This window comes from Rhinolophus sinicus, chromosome X (assembly GCF_036562045.2).
Source record: "Rhinolophus sinicus isolate RSC01 chromosome X, ASM3656204v1, whole genome shotgun sequence".
Classification (NCBI taxonomy): Eukaryota; Metazoa; Chordata; class Mammalia; order Chiroptera; family Rhinolophidae; genus Rhinolophus; species Rhinolophus sinicus.
Window position 1 is genome coordinate 72,015,910 of NC_133768.1, and position 17,736 is coordinate 72,033,645.

The 17,736-nt window shown below is 36.1% G+C and overlaps 1 protein-coding gene across 1 annotated transcript in view; it reads left to right on the forward strand.

The window, feature by feature from the left end:
- Window positions 1-17,040, forward strand: part of IL1RAPL2 (interleukin 1 receptor accessory protein like 2) — a 1,389,708-nt gene extending 1,372,668 nt beyond the window's left edge. The window contains exons 10-11 of the mRNA XM_074323975.1: window positions 1,249-1,419; window positions 14,195-17,040. Coding sequence (XP_074180076.1) covers window positions 1,249-1,419; window positions 14,195-14,892 — 869 coding nt within the window. The 3' untranslated portion in view covers window positions 14,893-17,040. The remainder of the gene's footprint in view (window positions 1-1,248; window positions 1,420-14,194) is intronic.
- The last annotated feature ends 696 nt before the right edge of the window (window positions 17,041-17,736 follow it).

Here is a 17,736-nt window from a genome sequence, read left to right on the forward strand (position 1 = left end):
CTTCATGAGGCAGAATCAAATCATTAATGGTATAGGTAAGTGAGTGGCTGTTTCATTCTGTAAATCTTTTGGTCAGGTTTTAACTATATTCTAATCAGGTCTGTTTTAATGGAAAAATATTGATGTGTTTTAAAGACAAATCCTGAAATGTTTGCCTGTCTTTTAAAAATATTGTTTGCAAGTATCAAGGTTTAATAAATACTAAAAATTCCATATAAGTCTACGCTCATTACATTAACTTTTAAAAATAAATTTTCTAAAAATAAGGGAATTTTGGAATCCTCTATAATGTTTCCAGTGTGGTGCTTCTAAAACCAATGGGGACTAATACCTGTATTCATTAATATTTTTCAAAAAATTATATATGTATAATTTTTTATCAGAGAGACAGAGACAGAGAGAGAGAGAGAGAGAGAGAGAGAGAGAGAGAGAGAGAGAAAAGAGAGATGTGTGTGGCTCTGGGCCAATACAGCAAAGGAGGAAAAAAGCACAGTTAACTCTCTGACTAAATGTGTGAAGGGAAAACCTAATTTGCCAATACTGGAAGTATGTATATTTCGAAACAAAGGCTTCTTTTGGAAGCTTGTGTCAAATTAGTTGGCCATGGATTGAACAAGAATAACAGAGAATGCACTTGTATAAAACCCAGCTGCTGTCTCTACTATTTGGTAATGAACTGCTTTTTGTATATGAAGATAATGACACTAACCAACTGGAAGTATGGCATGTGCTGTGAGTAGTGTCTCTATGAGTGAGGTTGAATTATGGTTGAATTATTTAGATCTTCCACAGTCTAGGGCCCAGCCCCTCTTGGATCTCTTGCACATATTTGTGCAATCTAGGTATAGTCTATGACCAAGTAACAGAGCCAAGCCAGCTGGCACAGAAGAAGTTCAAATCCATGACTTTGGTCTATTTAGTCCTGCATTCAAACACACTGAGCTAATTATTCACATATCACTGAATATCACAAATATGTATAGTCACCAAAAATCACAAATCATAATTCTTTGTTTTATTCTGTTCTGAACATTGTCCATTGCATAAAAGTATCAGGTCATATCACATAACTAGGTTATGTTGAAATGCCCTAGATTCCTTATAACATGGCATGTGACTTATTTTTCCAATTACTAATGACAGTCACTAATTATAGTACTATTCCAGCTTGTTAGTGGTTATAGAATTTTAGTACTTAAAGAGAATCTACTAATATGTACAACCCTTTTGTTGTTCTTGATATTTAAGACAACAAGGAATATGATGCCTATCTCTCTTACACAAAAGTGGAACAAGATACTTTAGACTGTGATAATCCTGAAGAAGAGCAGTTTGCTCTTGAAATACTGCCAGATGTCCTGGAAAAACACTATGGTTATAAACTCTTCATCCCAGAAAGAGACCTAATTCCAAGTGGAAGTAAGTATTTTCAAGTTTTGTATTTAAAAAGTTTGGTTTCTTTTAGGAAGTTATATGGAGGCTTCAGACATCAGAGCCAAGTATTTAGATAATTGTTTCTCACAGGAGATTTTATTAAATTCAAATTTCTCCCCAATGCCTGTGTTCTGATGTTCTAACTTCCACATTTTTTTAAAAGGCACTCATATTTCAGGTATGGTTTTAAAATTGTGCCTTCCTGATGTTTTTAATTATATTGCCTTTGTGTTCTGAGAAAATGATGATCCTTAAAAAATAATCTGTATAAGTCAGTTAAAGTCTTTTCAATGCATTTCAGTTCCAAAGCTGGTCTTCTGACATTGTGATTCTACTTATACCGACAATCATTGCCACTAACAACTCTGAATTTTTGCCTTGTTACTCATTTTCAGATTTATAGAAAAGTCCACTTATAAAGGAATGTAAGGCCATTGGGAACAGCACTTTCACTGTGTATTTAAATTATTTTTAAGAAGTTCTGCACTATGTAAGCTATGAATGCTACTTTTAAATTATGCTACATATTGAAGCTATATTTGAGCTTTCAGAATAAATTTCGGTTCAAGTAAAAATATATACTTGTTCCTGTTAATGTTCAGAGTGCTATACAGGGTAAAGTGTAAGGGGCATATAGAAAAGCCTAAGATATGGTCCCTGCCCTAACAGATCTTAAAATGTCATTAAAGGAAAATAAAATTGCTAGAATTAATTTGCATGTGTTTATGTTAGTATCTTTGAGAGGGGAAGAGTGAACTGTGACCACAAATCAGAATATGGGTCATTTATACACCTGAGATAACAAAATAAAAAAAGCTTATATTTTCAGTACTTCACAGAATATGCAATATTTTCACGTACATCACTTCATTTCATCTTTACGATAACCCTATGTGAGAGAGAGAGCTGGTCCTATTATCCTCTTACAGATGAGTAAATAAGGCCCGAAAGAAGTCCAAGATGAGACAGCTAGCAACTGCTAGAGCTGGAATTAGAACCTAGAGCTGTCTGACTCTGATTCGCACTTGACTAGATTATGCTATTTCTCATTAACGTTTATTCAGGTTATCAGCTATCCATTGTGGTCAGTAAAGAGACAGGAGACAAATTTAAACAACTGAGTTTTGGTTGTTCATCTCTTTTCTCAGAGTGCATATTTCTCAGAGTGTCTAGGTATAGTTGTGTGTGCACGTGAGTATGCACATTTACACATGCGTAGAAAGGAATAAAGAGCGTATTGGCAGGTCCATTGTTTCCCTGTACCACAAATGTAAGAATTTCCCAAACTTCTTCCCATGGTTCTCCACTCTTTGCTTTGTGTAATTGCCTTCATTCTCATGACTTGACATACCACTTCTACATTGTTCAAGCCACAAAGGACATGCTGATACCTCAGAATCATTTTTTTTTTCATTCTTCTGTATCTCTCTCCCAAATCCAGTGTGCATTGCCTCTTTTCAATTCTCACTTGTGCCATTCTAGTATAGGCTCTAATTACCTTAGTCCTGCAATGTTGACTTCTCTCTGCCTTCCTATTTTTTCTCACATCCATCTAGTCCCACTAATCTGTATACCTCCTTGATCACGTCACTGCACTAGTCAATAACCTTAAACTGTTCATCATTTCCTATAGGATAAAATCCATAACTCTTAGCTAAACACATCTATAGTCCACTGCCAGCCCAGAATTATCTCCTACCATTTCCCCTACTCATACATTCCACTCTAGCCAAACCATACCTTTGATATACATTGTGTGTCCCTTCAATGCTATTGTTCATGTTAGTGTTTTATACCTTTACATATCCTATTTATCCTTCTCCATAAACTGCCTCTGTGAAAAGTCCATAATAATTTCTATAGCCCTAGGGTTCATGGTGCATAATCACTTGTTGGACTCTAAATTTTGTATTCTTGTGATATTTTGTATTATTTTATGTAGTTTTCCATCAACTTATGTCTTATCTAGTCAGCAAGATTATAAGATCCATGAAGGCAGGGACTAGATCTCATTTAGCCTCACAACACTCTCATCATCCAGAAGAATACTTGAGCTCACTGGATGCTTCATAGATGCTTGCTGATTTTGTTTGAACAGTGTTCGTTTAAGACAAGAAGAGAAAATGACAAATAAAGGTTTAAATTTTTGCTTGCAGTGTCTGAACAAAGGTTTTCTTTTTTTCAATTGGAAATTTCTATTTTGTTTTTAAAATTCTGTATTTATTGTTTTTAGTTACAGTTGACATTCAGTATTATTTTATTAGTTTGAGGTGTATAGCATAGTGGTTAGACATTTATATAATTTATGCAGCGATCCCCGATTAGTCAAGTACCCACCTGGTGCTATACATGCCGTGTTTCCCCCAAAATAAGACCTAACCAGAAAATAAGCCCTAGCATGATTTTTCAGGATGACATCCCCTAAACATAAGCTTGAATGCGTCTTTTGGAGCAAAAATTAGTATAAGACCCGGTCTTATTTTCAGGGAAACACGGTAGTTATTGCAACATTATTGACTTTATTCTCTATGTTGTTCTTGACATCCCCGTGACTATTTTGTAACTATTAATTTGTATTTCTTAATTCCTTCACCTTTCTCACCTGGCCCCCCAACCCTTCTCCCCTCTGACAACTATCAGTTTCTTTGTGTCCACGAGTCTGTTTCTGTTTTGTTTGTTCATGTATTTTGTTCTTTAGATTCCACACGTAAGTGAGATCATATGGCATTTGTCTTCCTCTGACTTATTTCACTTAGTGTAATATCCTCTAGGTCCATCCACGTTATCGCAAATGGTAAGATTTCATTCTCTTTTATGGCTGAGTAATGTTCCATTATATATATATATATATATATATATATATATATATATATATATATGATGAGTATATTGCTTTTATTTTTTCGGATATTTGAAAAAAATACCTTCAAGGGGTTGATCAATCATTGATGAAAAAATTTTAAATACTTCTTTACTATTTTTCACTTGATTCATCAGATTACAATGTACTTTTTGTATTTTTTGTCCAAAGCACATAGAAATTAGGTAAAATATATTTTAGTGAGATAATAGCCTAAATTGTATTTAAGTAATATCATTACCAACATGGAATTTATATTCAATGTCAAGTCATCTTCAGTAGAACTCAGTGTGGTAGTGGCCTTTCTACCTTCTTGCATTCTAAAACCATTAGACCCACAAAAGCCAGTCTTTATCAACCACAACAAATGACTAAAAAATGGCAGTCTTTATCTCTGAACATGTCAACATTATCTTTATTCTGAACTGGAAAACAGTTCTTCACAATTCTACACATTAGAAAGGGAAATGGGGCAACATGCAACACAGGAGATCCACTTTACCTGAGACTCAGTAGATGACACTTGCTTATTGTATAAAGAAGCAGCTATTGGTGCATGAGTGAGAATGAGACCCAGAGAGATGAAGGAGAGAGAGCTTTATCTCAAATTTGTGTTGTCTTAGCACTCCAAGATAGTCTATTTTGATGACTTGATAGATCAGTTGAATCAACCTGCTATGTCAATTTAGCCAAACAGGTGGTAGAATATTTTACACCTCATTCAGTCAGCTATTTTTTGGCTAAATTGATAGACATTAGTTATTTGTTTTGGTGTATTATAGACAGGTTTTCACATCCTCTTGACCATGGGGTGTGACACTTATACAAGACACATTTCCTAGCTCAAAACTACAAGGTTTTGGTTGAGGACGATAATACACTGCATAAGAGATGATAGGAGGTTGTCACCTAGTGTACCCTGATATTAAAATAACTTAATATAAAAACACCCAAGAAGATGTTATCAGGATGGACAGAGATTTTTATAGTCCACAGAAATCATTTTAATTTTTTTGAGATTATACAGCCATCAAATTGAGCAGGGACTTGGATCCTGGATTCTCAGTGGTACACAGTAAGACTCTTTTTACGAGTAAGCCATTTGGACAGCTATGCAGTTTTTAGATGCAACCACTGGAGGGTGTTTGACTTTAATCCTTCCTTCCTGAAGAAGGAAATTCATGTTCTCTGAATTCCGATTTGCGAGTATAACCTGCAGCCATTCTTAAAAGGGCCCTTTGACAATTTTTTCTTTTCCATCAACATTTCAGAGCTGGCTGAGCAGTCACCGTGTCACGATTAACGAGTTTTTCCTTGGCATTTTTAGCACGCATTCAGGAAGTCGATGAAGTATATGAATAATATACTTGATTTACACATGAATGACAGAGTAGAACATTTTGGACTTGGTGTATGTGTGTTATTAAAGACGCTTCTGTGGTCTGTATTTGCAGCCATTGGTACAGATTTAACAGGTTATGCTATATAAATATAGACACATTCCTGTGGGGGGAAAAAAAACCTAGTTACAATATTATAAGCTATGTTTGTCCCTCACATCTCATTTAAAATATGTTGACCCAAGACTACTCCTTCATCCAAAAACTAGCAATGAGGCCTTTGAGGATTGTAAAAGCAGACTTCATAATATTCTTGATCTACAACAATAATTTTCTCTGAATCAAATTAATGAAGTATATGACATAAACCCATTCATGTTTAATGCCTTCACTTCGGATGTATCTTCAGTTGCTTTTGCACCACTCTCATGATATTCCAACCCAAATTCATTAACACAGTTTCAAAAGTACATGAACAGATCTCCCTTCACACCCTGCTCTCTCGCTCTCTCCCTCTGTCTCCCAGGAGTTCTCAAAAAACTTCAATACAAACATGTCACTTTACAAGGGAAGGTGGAAGTGTCTGTACCCTTCTCACATGGCCTACTAGGGAAGTGTCCTTTGGTCATCTTGAACCGTCAGAGATGGGAAGATTTGACATAAGTGTGTTCCCTAAATGCTAAAACTAAGTCCTCAAATCTGGACTTTTTTTTTTTTTTTTTCCTGGCAGTGACCTACCTTTCCGTTCTTGAGCCTGTAGCCAGGATCTTTCTCATGTTTTCTCAGGTTTGGTGCCTGAATGTGGCAAGAATTCCTACTTTCCAGTAAAAGTTTGGTCTGTCTCTTCCCAGGCTAGAAACATCTGTCCTGAGGATAGCAAAAGCAACTTTGTTGCCAACAGGCATCTGAATGTCAGAAGTGACAGGCAACCAAAAGAAAGCCAGATAGAAAACACCCTACTGAAACTGCCTGGAGACACAAACTTGAGAAGTAGAGATTTTCTCACCCCTGCAGCTGCTGGGTTTTGTGGTATAAAATACTCTACACAGAGCACATTGTGTTCATGGGGCCTAGTGGATCCTTGAGGAATGAACAGATGTGCTCTGAAGCTGACATGTGAGCAACAGAACCCAGCTGTGCAACTGAGATCCTGAGATTGGGGACGTTTTTGGATGAGTACCGCTTAGGCTCTTGAGCCCATCTTATCTCAGTGTTTCTGCAGAGATTAAAAAAACAAAAATATAAAAGTTTATTAAATTGGGCTGAGGGCCATTAATCAGAGTGAGAAAATAACATTCTAAGACTAAAAGTAGAAACAACCCAATCCTATAGCTTTTATTTGTCTTTATGAGAAAGCAAGTAAGGGGCTTAAAAGTACATATGCAGCATTTATTAACAATTATAAATTGAGCCACTTCTGGCTGAAGCTTTAGGAAAATGTGTAGATATCTAAGTGGACTTTGAAGAGAAAAAATCCTTCAAGGGCTTTAACCTCAATTTCCCCTTTTATTCATAAGAAGATTGTGGAGACCTCTATGTGAGTTATTCATGTATTATTGCATCCAATAAAGATACTAGTAAACTAAAAATACTATCATGCATATGGTTGATCAGCCATGTCTGCTGAAATTATATTTATGAGTTTGGCCTCAAGTATCAAATTATCTTTCTATTTGTTTCCATGCTCAATTTTTCCGTAAATTTCTCTCATACAAGAATCCTAGAACTCCTTCAGAAATTTAAGGGAAAAATATGTAATGTTTGATTACATTCTTGCATTTGCTAGACTTTCCTCACTAGTCTAATCTTCAGTTCTTTAATGCCTAGCACTAGCCATGTGATTGTGCTGACAATGAAATGACAAATGACTGGAGAATACATCTGGTGTCAGATGATCCCTAGTCACTTCTGAAGTGAGGCATGCAAAAAACATTTTTGTACATGGATCTGTAAGTACTCATTGCCAATAGTTCCTCTAATAGCTGGACATATTGGACACCATTCAAGTAAATTGTCCTCCGGGAGTAATAAAATCCTTTTCCAGGCAATCTGACGTCTGTGACCTAAAAAGTGTGAGGCAAGGGTGACATGAACAACCATGGAAATTTAACACATTGTGTGCAATTTACTCCCATGGAATAAAATTAGATATGCCCACTATCCCCTTTATGTTAGAGTCAAAAGAGAGGGAACTGTACTCCAATGTGCCAAGGAATGTACTGAAGTCAATGGACTAAGATGTCTCATCAAAGTTTGAGGTAAAGGAATAACCCATTGTGTATCATTTCTATCAGGCAATCTACTGTTTGGGTGGCACAAGAAACAGGCACCTTTGAAAAAATAAAAGCCTAGAAGACCAGGATAAAAGTGTAATAAGTACCAAAGGAACCCCAGAAAAGACTATATGAGAAGCAAGTTGTCTTGTTCCATATTTACTAAGATTGCTCTGATCGGAATTGGTATATCTACAGGTTTCTAGGGCATGAGGTTAATGGAGAAAAGAGGAGAGGAAAGTCATTTTTCAGACTCTCTTTTTTTGCTATTCTCTACATTATCTTTCTTTCGATATTCTCCAAATGTGTTCCGTTAACCTACCTCTACTGTTGAAGAGGTCAAGGGAGAAGAGAAATAATTTAGAGATGTGGACATCCCAGAGTGCATTCTGCCCACTATCACGCTTTCCTGCCCACCCACAGCTGAAATACATAGCAACAGTAAAGGATTCACTACCAGAAATATAACCTAGAAAAACAAAACTGTAAATAAATATAGTTCCCTGCAGTCACAAGGTCTAAGCACATCCATGTGAACTGTTGATCAACCTATTAATCAGAATTCATTAGAACAAAACTCCTGCTAAAAAAAAATGTAGCCCAGCAACATATCTGTGAATTATCAAGCCAAGAACTTGGAGAGGGAGGGGAAAGGGAAAGTTTGTGTAGGGTAAGTAATATCACACATTGTTTAGGAAGCCACCTCCTTCCCTCACACACACCTGGCTAAATAAAAATTTTGTAGCCTCAATCTTTGTGGCAGACTGTACAGACAGAATCTTAACATTTGCCAGAGGCAGAATCAAGACCCAAAACCTTTAGCAACATCAGCCAAGATAAAGAGTCAGGTTGTCAACCTATGTAATTCTTTCAGTTGGTTAGTATTGAGCATCATTATTTAAAACACAGATAGTATTTTCAGTGAGACCACATCATAAAATACCTCACTGTAAGCCTCTAGTTATACCAGAGGTCTAACATTTTTCCAAATATTAGAATATAATGCTGAATAATACATTTTTCTTTGATCCATGAAAAACCTATATTATTTTTGTTGGTTTCTCCACACCAGCAATAGGAGGGGTCCATCTCAGTAACTGTCAGAAATTAAGTCTTGATTTTAAGTTTTGATATATTAACCCACGTGTTTTATAAGTATCATTGTTGATAGCTGTCAATTAGCTAATGTTCACCCAAAATTAGTGGAGTATTATCTGTTTTGAAGCATCCTGTCTCACCGTAATGATTTGTCTGTTTAACTGATAGTGGATGTACATAGTTGTGGGTATAAACATACTGAATTACTATTATTACTATTAGTGGTGAATAATGCCCTTGGCTACAGGCTAAGTATTTGTCTTTTGATATTTTTAATATGCTAATTGCCCCAATAATGACGCTGACATAAGTGGAAATGTCAACACAAAAAGTAATTTACAGGTAGCTAGTTGATTAATTTGATAAATCAGATGCCTAGTAGGCAATAGCAAGACCACATGGAAATTCAGAGTGTTTTTCTCTCTTGTTCTTCTGCCTACATCTGCAGCAGATTCAGAGCCTGAGATTTAGAGGATACTGAGTTATTTTGGAAATATATGTATGTATATATACATATACATATATATATATATATATATATATATATATATACACACATATATATATCTTATTAGAAACAATATATTGAGACTGCCGTTCTTCCTCCTTCTATTTTGTTGCTTTATTTCTTCCTTCAGTTTGTTTGTTTGTTTGTTTGTTTTGCTTGATTAATAAGTGTTCTATTTTGAAGTCACTTTTGCAGATAGAATCCTACTTTTCTAAATGTACTGGAATTTTGGTTTATACAACTGTCTTGAAAGTGATTTTAAAATTGACTTTGCTTTGCTTTTAATATGGTTTTAGGTAGTTACTTTCTGTGTGTCCTACAAATACTGGTGCTACCGGCATGGCCTTCACTTACTTCTCCAATAAAAATACATCTTAAGGAGGGCCTAGTGACAATGCATTTTCTTTTAGAATATTTTTCTAACTTTCTGTCAACTCCCAATATAGACAAAAGGAAAACTTTTTTTGCAAGTGCACTTATAATGTGAACAATGAATTTATACCAACTTAAGCACCCCCATCAAAACAATGTTCAAGGGGAAATTTTCTTTACAAATAGGTTAAGTGTAATTAGCTTTATTTCATGTCTGATAATCTGGTATGGTTTCACAGCCCTGTCTAGAGAAGCAGAAGGCCATCAGACACAACCCCCTTTTTCTGTCATCATAAGTTACTTCAAACTTTGTGAAGAAATAATGACCTTTCATTTAAGGGATATTTTATATTTTTATATGAAAAAAAGAGCCTTTTATGGGATTCCTGCTATTCAGTTTTGCCTGAATAAGTCAGGGCGAGATTTAGTGAATTTTCATATGTGCTGTGGATTTAGTGATTTTTCTTTTTTTTTTTTTGGAAAGAAAAACCTTTTCTTTATTATCTCTTCATGGTAGCAAGCTTTTTAAAATGGTTTCTGATGGTTTCTAAAATGTCTCCCACAAAACCACAGCCCTACCATGGCAAACACCACTGCCTGTCAGAGTATACCCTAGCTATGGACGAGCAATGTTTTAACATGATACCTGTTTCTGCTTAGTTTACTTGGAACTTTTCCAAACCTACACACCCCAATTGGTCTCTAATTCAGGGACAGCAGACATTCTGTAAAGGGCCAGATAGTAAATATTTTAGGCTTTGTGGGTTATATATGGCCTCTGTTGCTGTTGCTGCTGCTTCTCCTCCACCACCTTCCCCCACCCTCCTACCTCTTTTTACAACCTTTAAGCATGTTTTAAAAATTGTTCTTAGCTCACAGGCCATACAAAAACAGGACATGGTCCTAATGGATAAAATTCTAATTCAGTCATTGGATGCAGACATGCAACCCCGGGGTAAGGCAGAAATTATTTTGAGCACTTGCTGCGTAGAAGCCAGCAATAACGCCATGGCTAAAGATTAGCAAGTAAAAAATATTAACTCTACCTCTTTGGCTTGTTGCTAATTTACTTATATTTTCCATGATGGCTAGGTCCTTGGTTTTTTTCCCAAAGGTAAAGAGAAAGACAAAAAGACTTAGCAAGGAAGGGAGGGGAGAGAGGAGGCACAGGGAGATAGGCCAGAGAAAAGGGAGACTAAGAAAGGGAAAGGCAGAAAGAAAGAATGAGAAATTAACCAAAGAGGGCAGTAAAAGGAAAAGAGGGAGACAGGGCAGAAAAAGAAAACATAAATAAAGGGAGCAAGAGAGAGAGGTAGAGAGGAGCAAAGGGGGTTAGGGGGAGAAAAGAAAAACAGAGAGAGAAAAACAGAGGGAGAGCCAGAATATGGAAGCTAGGGCACAGTCTCTCCTTTTCCTTAGAGCCAGGCAGATCTTAGAGGCACCTCCCCAGCTGCTTTCAAACATTGAGGTTGCTGCCCAGCCACTGATCACCATCCCAAGAAGTGAAATGTGGGCTTCACATCTGAAAACTTCCACTTGGTTTTTCACCAAGTGAAATGGAATATGAAATTCAGGGCCCAAGAAAATGGCTCATGTTTTCTTTGGGACATTTGGGCTGTGTCTACCCAGGGAACATTTTGATGTACTGACTGACTGACTCCAGTGCATATGATTAATGTATATATAGGGCAAACCAGGATAATTCAGACCTTTTTTTCTTCCACAGGAGGTTTTCAGCCGGAATAATCTGGATGGTTGCCTCAACTCTCCACTAGGCTTTGCCAGGATAAGCACAGAGAGTGTAGTATGCAGGAGACAGGGACCACTCCCTCTCTCCAAGGTTCCCTTCAACACCCACACCCTGTGCAGCTGAACATAGTGGGATCTCTCTTGACAGGCATTCCTTCTGGGGGCAAAAGCAAATTCTGTCTAACGAAATCTCTAAGAAGCTCCCCCAAACCCTAAATGTTGCACCCTGTTTAGCTGTCAAATGGCCAAATATAATTGACAGGTGAAGTAGCAGAACCATATTAACTTGAAAAATTATACCCTGTTCTCTTCCCCATTCAAGAACGAGGATAGCAGAGCGAAAGCTCATGAGTTCTCACTCAAAATAATTAGTATGTCTGTGTATATTTTTTCTAATGACTGTGAATGCCTGGGTTGTCATTCTTTTCTTTAAGTAGGTAGACATATGTGTAGCTATAACTTCTGTTTTTAAAAGTATAGTTTAAAAAGTAAATTAAACTACATCTCATCACACAGAAAGAGTGTTTTTTATAGAGGTATAGTTTATGTTACAGATGTGCTCCTGAAAAGGTTTGTACAGATCAATTTTTTAAAAACTAAATGAGAAGCTTTAATTAATGAGGTAAGGATATTAATTGGAATAAGTCCTTGATAAATTATTCTGTAAAGAATTACTTTATAAAATTAACAATTAACTCGTAATTTACCAGTAAAACTGCATTTTCATGGACTCTTGCACTTATACCATGATTCTGGGTTTGGGTTTTATTTTGCTTTGTTTTGAGGAAAGGTGAAAAGAATAATGGGAAAGATGCATGATAGTTTATTTTACTGTATCTTACAGATCCAACTTCTAATGATGAAGCTTCCCACATAACTTCTTTCTTTTTGGGAGCAGAAAGAAAGGAAGAAAATGAAGAGTCAGAACTGTTAATACATTGGGATAATATTTTTCCACTCTATTGAAACTTTCTCCTTTCCTTCCATTCTGTTTCAGCAGTTCTCTAAATGATAATTACCGAGTGATAACTTGCTACTTGTGTAGTGTTTTTGTTTTATGTTTTTCTGTTTTTGTTTTTTGCAAATTTGAATGCTGATTTTCCCCCTGAATACATAACTCCTAAAATAAAATGCTTGAAATTCTTAAGAAGTTATTTTCCCACTTAGAAGTTGCTTTATCCCTTCAGCTACAGCCATTGTAACTACTGCATGAGAAAGCCCTAAAATGTATTAAGTAAAAACCAAAACAGCAGTAACAATGAATTGTAAAATGGGCAATTCTATGTGTATCTCTTAAAAATTTCTTTGTTTATCTGTAGGGTGTGTAGAAAGTTTGCTCATTTTCACTTGTGAAAGAGTTCTTGCTGCCAAGTGGTGGAAATAAAACCCTGGAAAAGAGAGATCATCTGTAAAATATGAATCTGTAAAAGAAGTTTCTCTTTTCAAATGGCTTGTACCGGGCTGTTTGGTGGCCCCACACTGTGTATTGGACATGACTCCTTGAAAGTAGTCTGTAACCTTGGGCAGATTTGCAGTGACCAATTTGCTATGCTTCTGTAAGCTCTGCTTCTGCTAGAGGGCACTGTACATTAGATAAGGCCTTGTGCTCTGCTTAGTAAAGACAGCGCTCTGTTGCAGCACCTGTGTCCAAGTCTCCATTTGTTAACACATGTGTGTGTTTCCTTTTTTGGCAGATACGTCTTTGGGAAGCATGATTGCAAAAGGATTATTCTGTGGGATAAATAAATTGAGTTAGTTGAGTGTTTTTCTACCATGAAAGGGCCATAACATATTAACTTTACTCTCACAATTGCTCCACAAAGTCGGGCAAAGACTTCTCAGTTGATAGAGTCCTCCTCCTTTACTGTTCATTCCACACCATCCCCCACCTCCAACCCGACTTTGAACAAAGAGCAGCTGGTTTAAATTAAACTCTTGGGTGCAAGCACACCACTGCCCTATCTCTCGGTTTGAAGGGCAAAATGGAGAACCTAAGGTTGCAAATAACAGAAGGTATTCTGAGAAACAAGCTGTGATTCTACTTGAGATTTTCCACCATCTCTATCACAATTATTTTTGAGGTGGTTCGTATACATAGACCCCCTACTCTTTTCGTAGTTGAAAACTAGGGGAAAGCAAAACAAACCCATAAATACAGTGACCCTTCAGTCATTAAAAAGCTCCAGTTCTCTTTTCATCAACTTGTTGATTGCTCGCTCCCTTAGACTACTAGCCTGGCAGCTTGCCTTAAGTGAAATATTTGAATAAATAAAAATAACTGAAATACACCTAAGCTCCAAAGAAGTCAGAATTTATATTAGCCAACAGAACACTGTAAGTAATGATGAGGGGAAAGAAAATTAGTATTTTGAGCTTTTGTTTTCTTCATTTTTTTAATTTTATTTTGAAGGAAATGGGCTATCTGAATGTGCAATACACCAAAGAAAATGTGATGTACCTTAGTGAAAGACTGGACCTTTACTATACTAACGTGCAAACCTAATGCTTAAAGACTAGAAATGTCTTTGTTTTACTCTTTCTCTCTTTCTGTGATTTGTAGCATACATTGAAGATCTCACAAGATGTGTTGAGCAAAGCAGAAGACTTATTATCGTGCTAACTCCAGACTATATTCTCAGACGAGGATGGAGTATTTTCGAATTGGAAAGCAGACTCCATAACATGCTAGTCAGTGGAGAAATCAAAGTGATTTTGATTGAGTGTACAGCATTAAAAGGAAAGGTGAATTGCCAGGAAGTGGAATCACTAAAGCACAACATCAAACATCTGTCCCTGATCAAGTGGAAGGGACCCAAAAGCAGCAGATTAAATTCTAAGTTTTGGAAGAACTTAGTATATGAAATGCCCATCAAGAAAAAAGAAGTGCTTTCTCGGTGCAATGTTCTGGACTCTGCAGAACAAGGACTTTTTGGAGAACTGCAGCCTATACCCTCTATTGCCATGACCAGTACCTCAGCCTCTCTGGTATCAACTCAAGCTGATCTCCCTAATTTCCACCATTCAGATTCAATGCAAATGAGGCACTGTTGCAGAGGTTATAAACATGAGATGCCAACCACCACCTTGCCAGTACCTTCCTTAGGTAACAACCATACTTATTATAACCTGCCTCTGACGCTACTCAATGGACAACTACCCATTAATAACCCCCTAAGGGATACCCAGGAATTTCACAGAAACAGTTCCCTGCTACCTTTATCATCCAAAGAGCTTAGCTTCACCAGTGATATTTGGTAGTGAAAAATCTGAAGTCCTCAGAACAGCTATGTGAGCATACAGAATTTCTGCTATACCAAGCATAAAGTACACCTAATGACATCGAGGTGCTGAAAAAGTGTTTGAAGAAAAAGGCACAGAAATCACTTTTGTACTTCAATTTTTTGTTTACATTTTCAGAATAGTGGGGGAGTGGGGGAAAGGGGGAAGGACCTGCTTTTGTAGTATAGTCCTTTGTTCCAATGTACAGTTTTAATTTCTCGCTGGAAGGAAAACAAACCAACAAACAAACAAACAAAAAACTTCAATTCTATTGTTTTAGAGTAGATTTTATGATACCATTGGATGGCAAGGTTAGTAATTAGCTATCTTCCACATATTTATGAATATTCCAGTACTTACATGGTATTTGAAATAGGGAAAACTTAAAGCCTTTGGCTGAATTTGAAAATTCTGAACTATGTTTAAGAGGAAAGGAAAACTTCTATAGAGTAACTGAAAAATCAGGAATTATCAAGAAAGAAGTGTTGAGGCACTAAAATTGGAAGATTGTTTGTAGAGGAAGATCAGTTAAGGAAAATTGTTACGGAAATGTTTAGAACTTCTTCAACATAATGGACAACTTCCATAGACTAAATCAACAGCTCATAATGACAGATTTGAGTTTTATTAGGCAAGCACATCTTCTGTAGGCAAATTGGTAGGTAGGTAAACAATGTGCATTTCTTAAGCAAATGAATAGACAGGCAGCTGTTAATTCTTTTAGAATGATTTTGAATAACCCTTCTGGCTTTCTAGCCTATTTCAAAAATTTTACACATGGAAAAACCATTTTAAGGTGAACATTTTATTGTTTGCTAACAAATTCACATTTGAATTATTTTCCTAAATAATTTCTTGACCTGCTATAAGCTTTCTCTGAAGATGTGAGCATCGTCCTACTTTTTTTCAGCGTCATTGGAGTTTGACATTAAATAAATATTGACTGCAAGTGTCAGCAGTACAAAAGAAGTAAAACAACAACAATCACAGATGAAGTGCTAAATAATTCAAGTTTACTAGTGATAGAGCAGAAATTGCAGTGACTCTTTTCTGAAATGTAGTTGTGAAACAGACTATTCTGTACATGTACAATATCTGCGTGGCCGTATGTGCAAGGCTCCTGCAGAAGTGTCTCTATCCCTGGTGCTTCAGAGAGTATTTTATAGACTAAACGTCTTCACCCTCACTTTGTGACTGTGACTGTACCATACCAGAAAATCCCTGTGAATAATCTAAAATATTACGAATTTGCTATAAGGAATGTTCCCCTCTTCTAGGCTTTATTGTGGATTACTACTTTATGTTCTTTTCCAATTAATCCACTTTGGTGTCGTCTCCACCAAGATGCCTGTGGAGGTCAAGTGTGAATCAAGATTAATTCTGACAATTTGCAAAATAGTTCTTAAATCATGTTTTGGACAAATATAAACAAAGAAATGTTGACAGTATGTAAAAATTAATTTGCCCAGCCATTGTAATCGTGAAACTCAAATGTGTAAGAGGACATTAGATAATGTGTTTTGATTATTTCTTTCAACCTCTTTATATTATTGACTCCCTGTGATTCATGGATTTTGTTCAAAGTATTTGTTTCTCTGTTGCTTTTCTATAACCAGCTGCTCAAGAAGTACATCATGCACCAACAGTATCGGAAAGCTTAGCAGTGATACGTGTTCATTTCAAAGTGGGACAATTAGTTGCTCCTTTGAAAATCCTATTCAACACATACAGGTGTTTCATAGGTGTATTTTTTTTCAACTGAGAAAGGTGATTTTGCTTCTGTAAAAACTATAGGTATTTCAAAATGGCAATTTATCAATTCTGAACTATTTCCGAAGTATTATAAAGTTGTATTTGCTCTCATTGTTCTTTAATGACATGTGTAATTACTAAGTTAATAACTTGCATGAAATGAATAGTATATGCTTAAGTGACCAATTGTACTTTTTTATTATTTTGTTTTTCACAGAAGTCTAGATGAATACAAATAGAATGTTGAGTGGTATTTTTAAACTAATAGTTCTGTATTGAGCATGCCAGTTCTGAAAATATAACATGGGTCTCTCTGCTTCCTTTATTTACAATGATTAAACATGGGTAGCAATTTGAGTTGGCTGGCCACAATGTGTCCTTTCACTACTAGTAGGTACTCAAAAACAGAGCATTCACACTTGTGCTGGGGAATTTGACAAGAAACCTTTTCTACCATTTTCAGGAACCAATGTGTACACTATCTATAAAAATTTATTTCTAGATGGCAATTCAAATTGTGATTTTCATCTGAGATTTTTCAAAGCTATAGCCCATAAGAATACAATAAGTACTTCGTCTAGAACATGATGATGTATTCTTCCAGTTTCTTTCACAGTGGGAAAATTTTTTCTTCTCCATTTTCCACTGAAATGGATTTTGGAAATTTAGAAAAATACTGGTGCAACTAGTTCCCATAGATTCATAACAAATTTGTTTAGATCATCCCTTAACAGTACACATACTTGTTTAAATTGAGGCTATTTTAAAGTGAAAAATTCTAAAAATGTCAGAAATTATGAGACAAATGATAAATGCACAAAAGAAATAGATCCATAGGAAATGAAACCTGCATTACGAATAAACAATGCTCAGGGAGATGGACAACATGTACATGGCTTTAATTTGGCAAAACATGAAATTGTCAAGTTTGGTATACTATGGACTCCAATCTAACTATTGAGACTCCAAGGTAGATGGATGGTTCCTGAATGGAAGTAAGAAGGCATCTCTCCTCACCCCTTGTAAGCCTTAATTGAATTAGATCCAAATCTGTTCTGCTTTCGATCACTT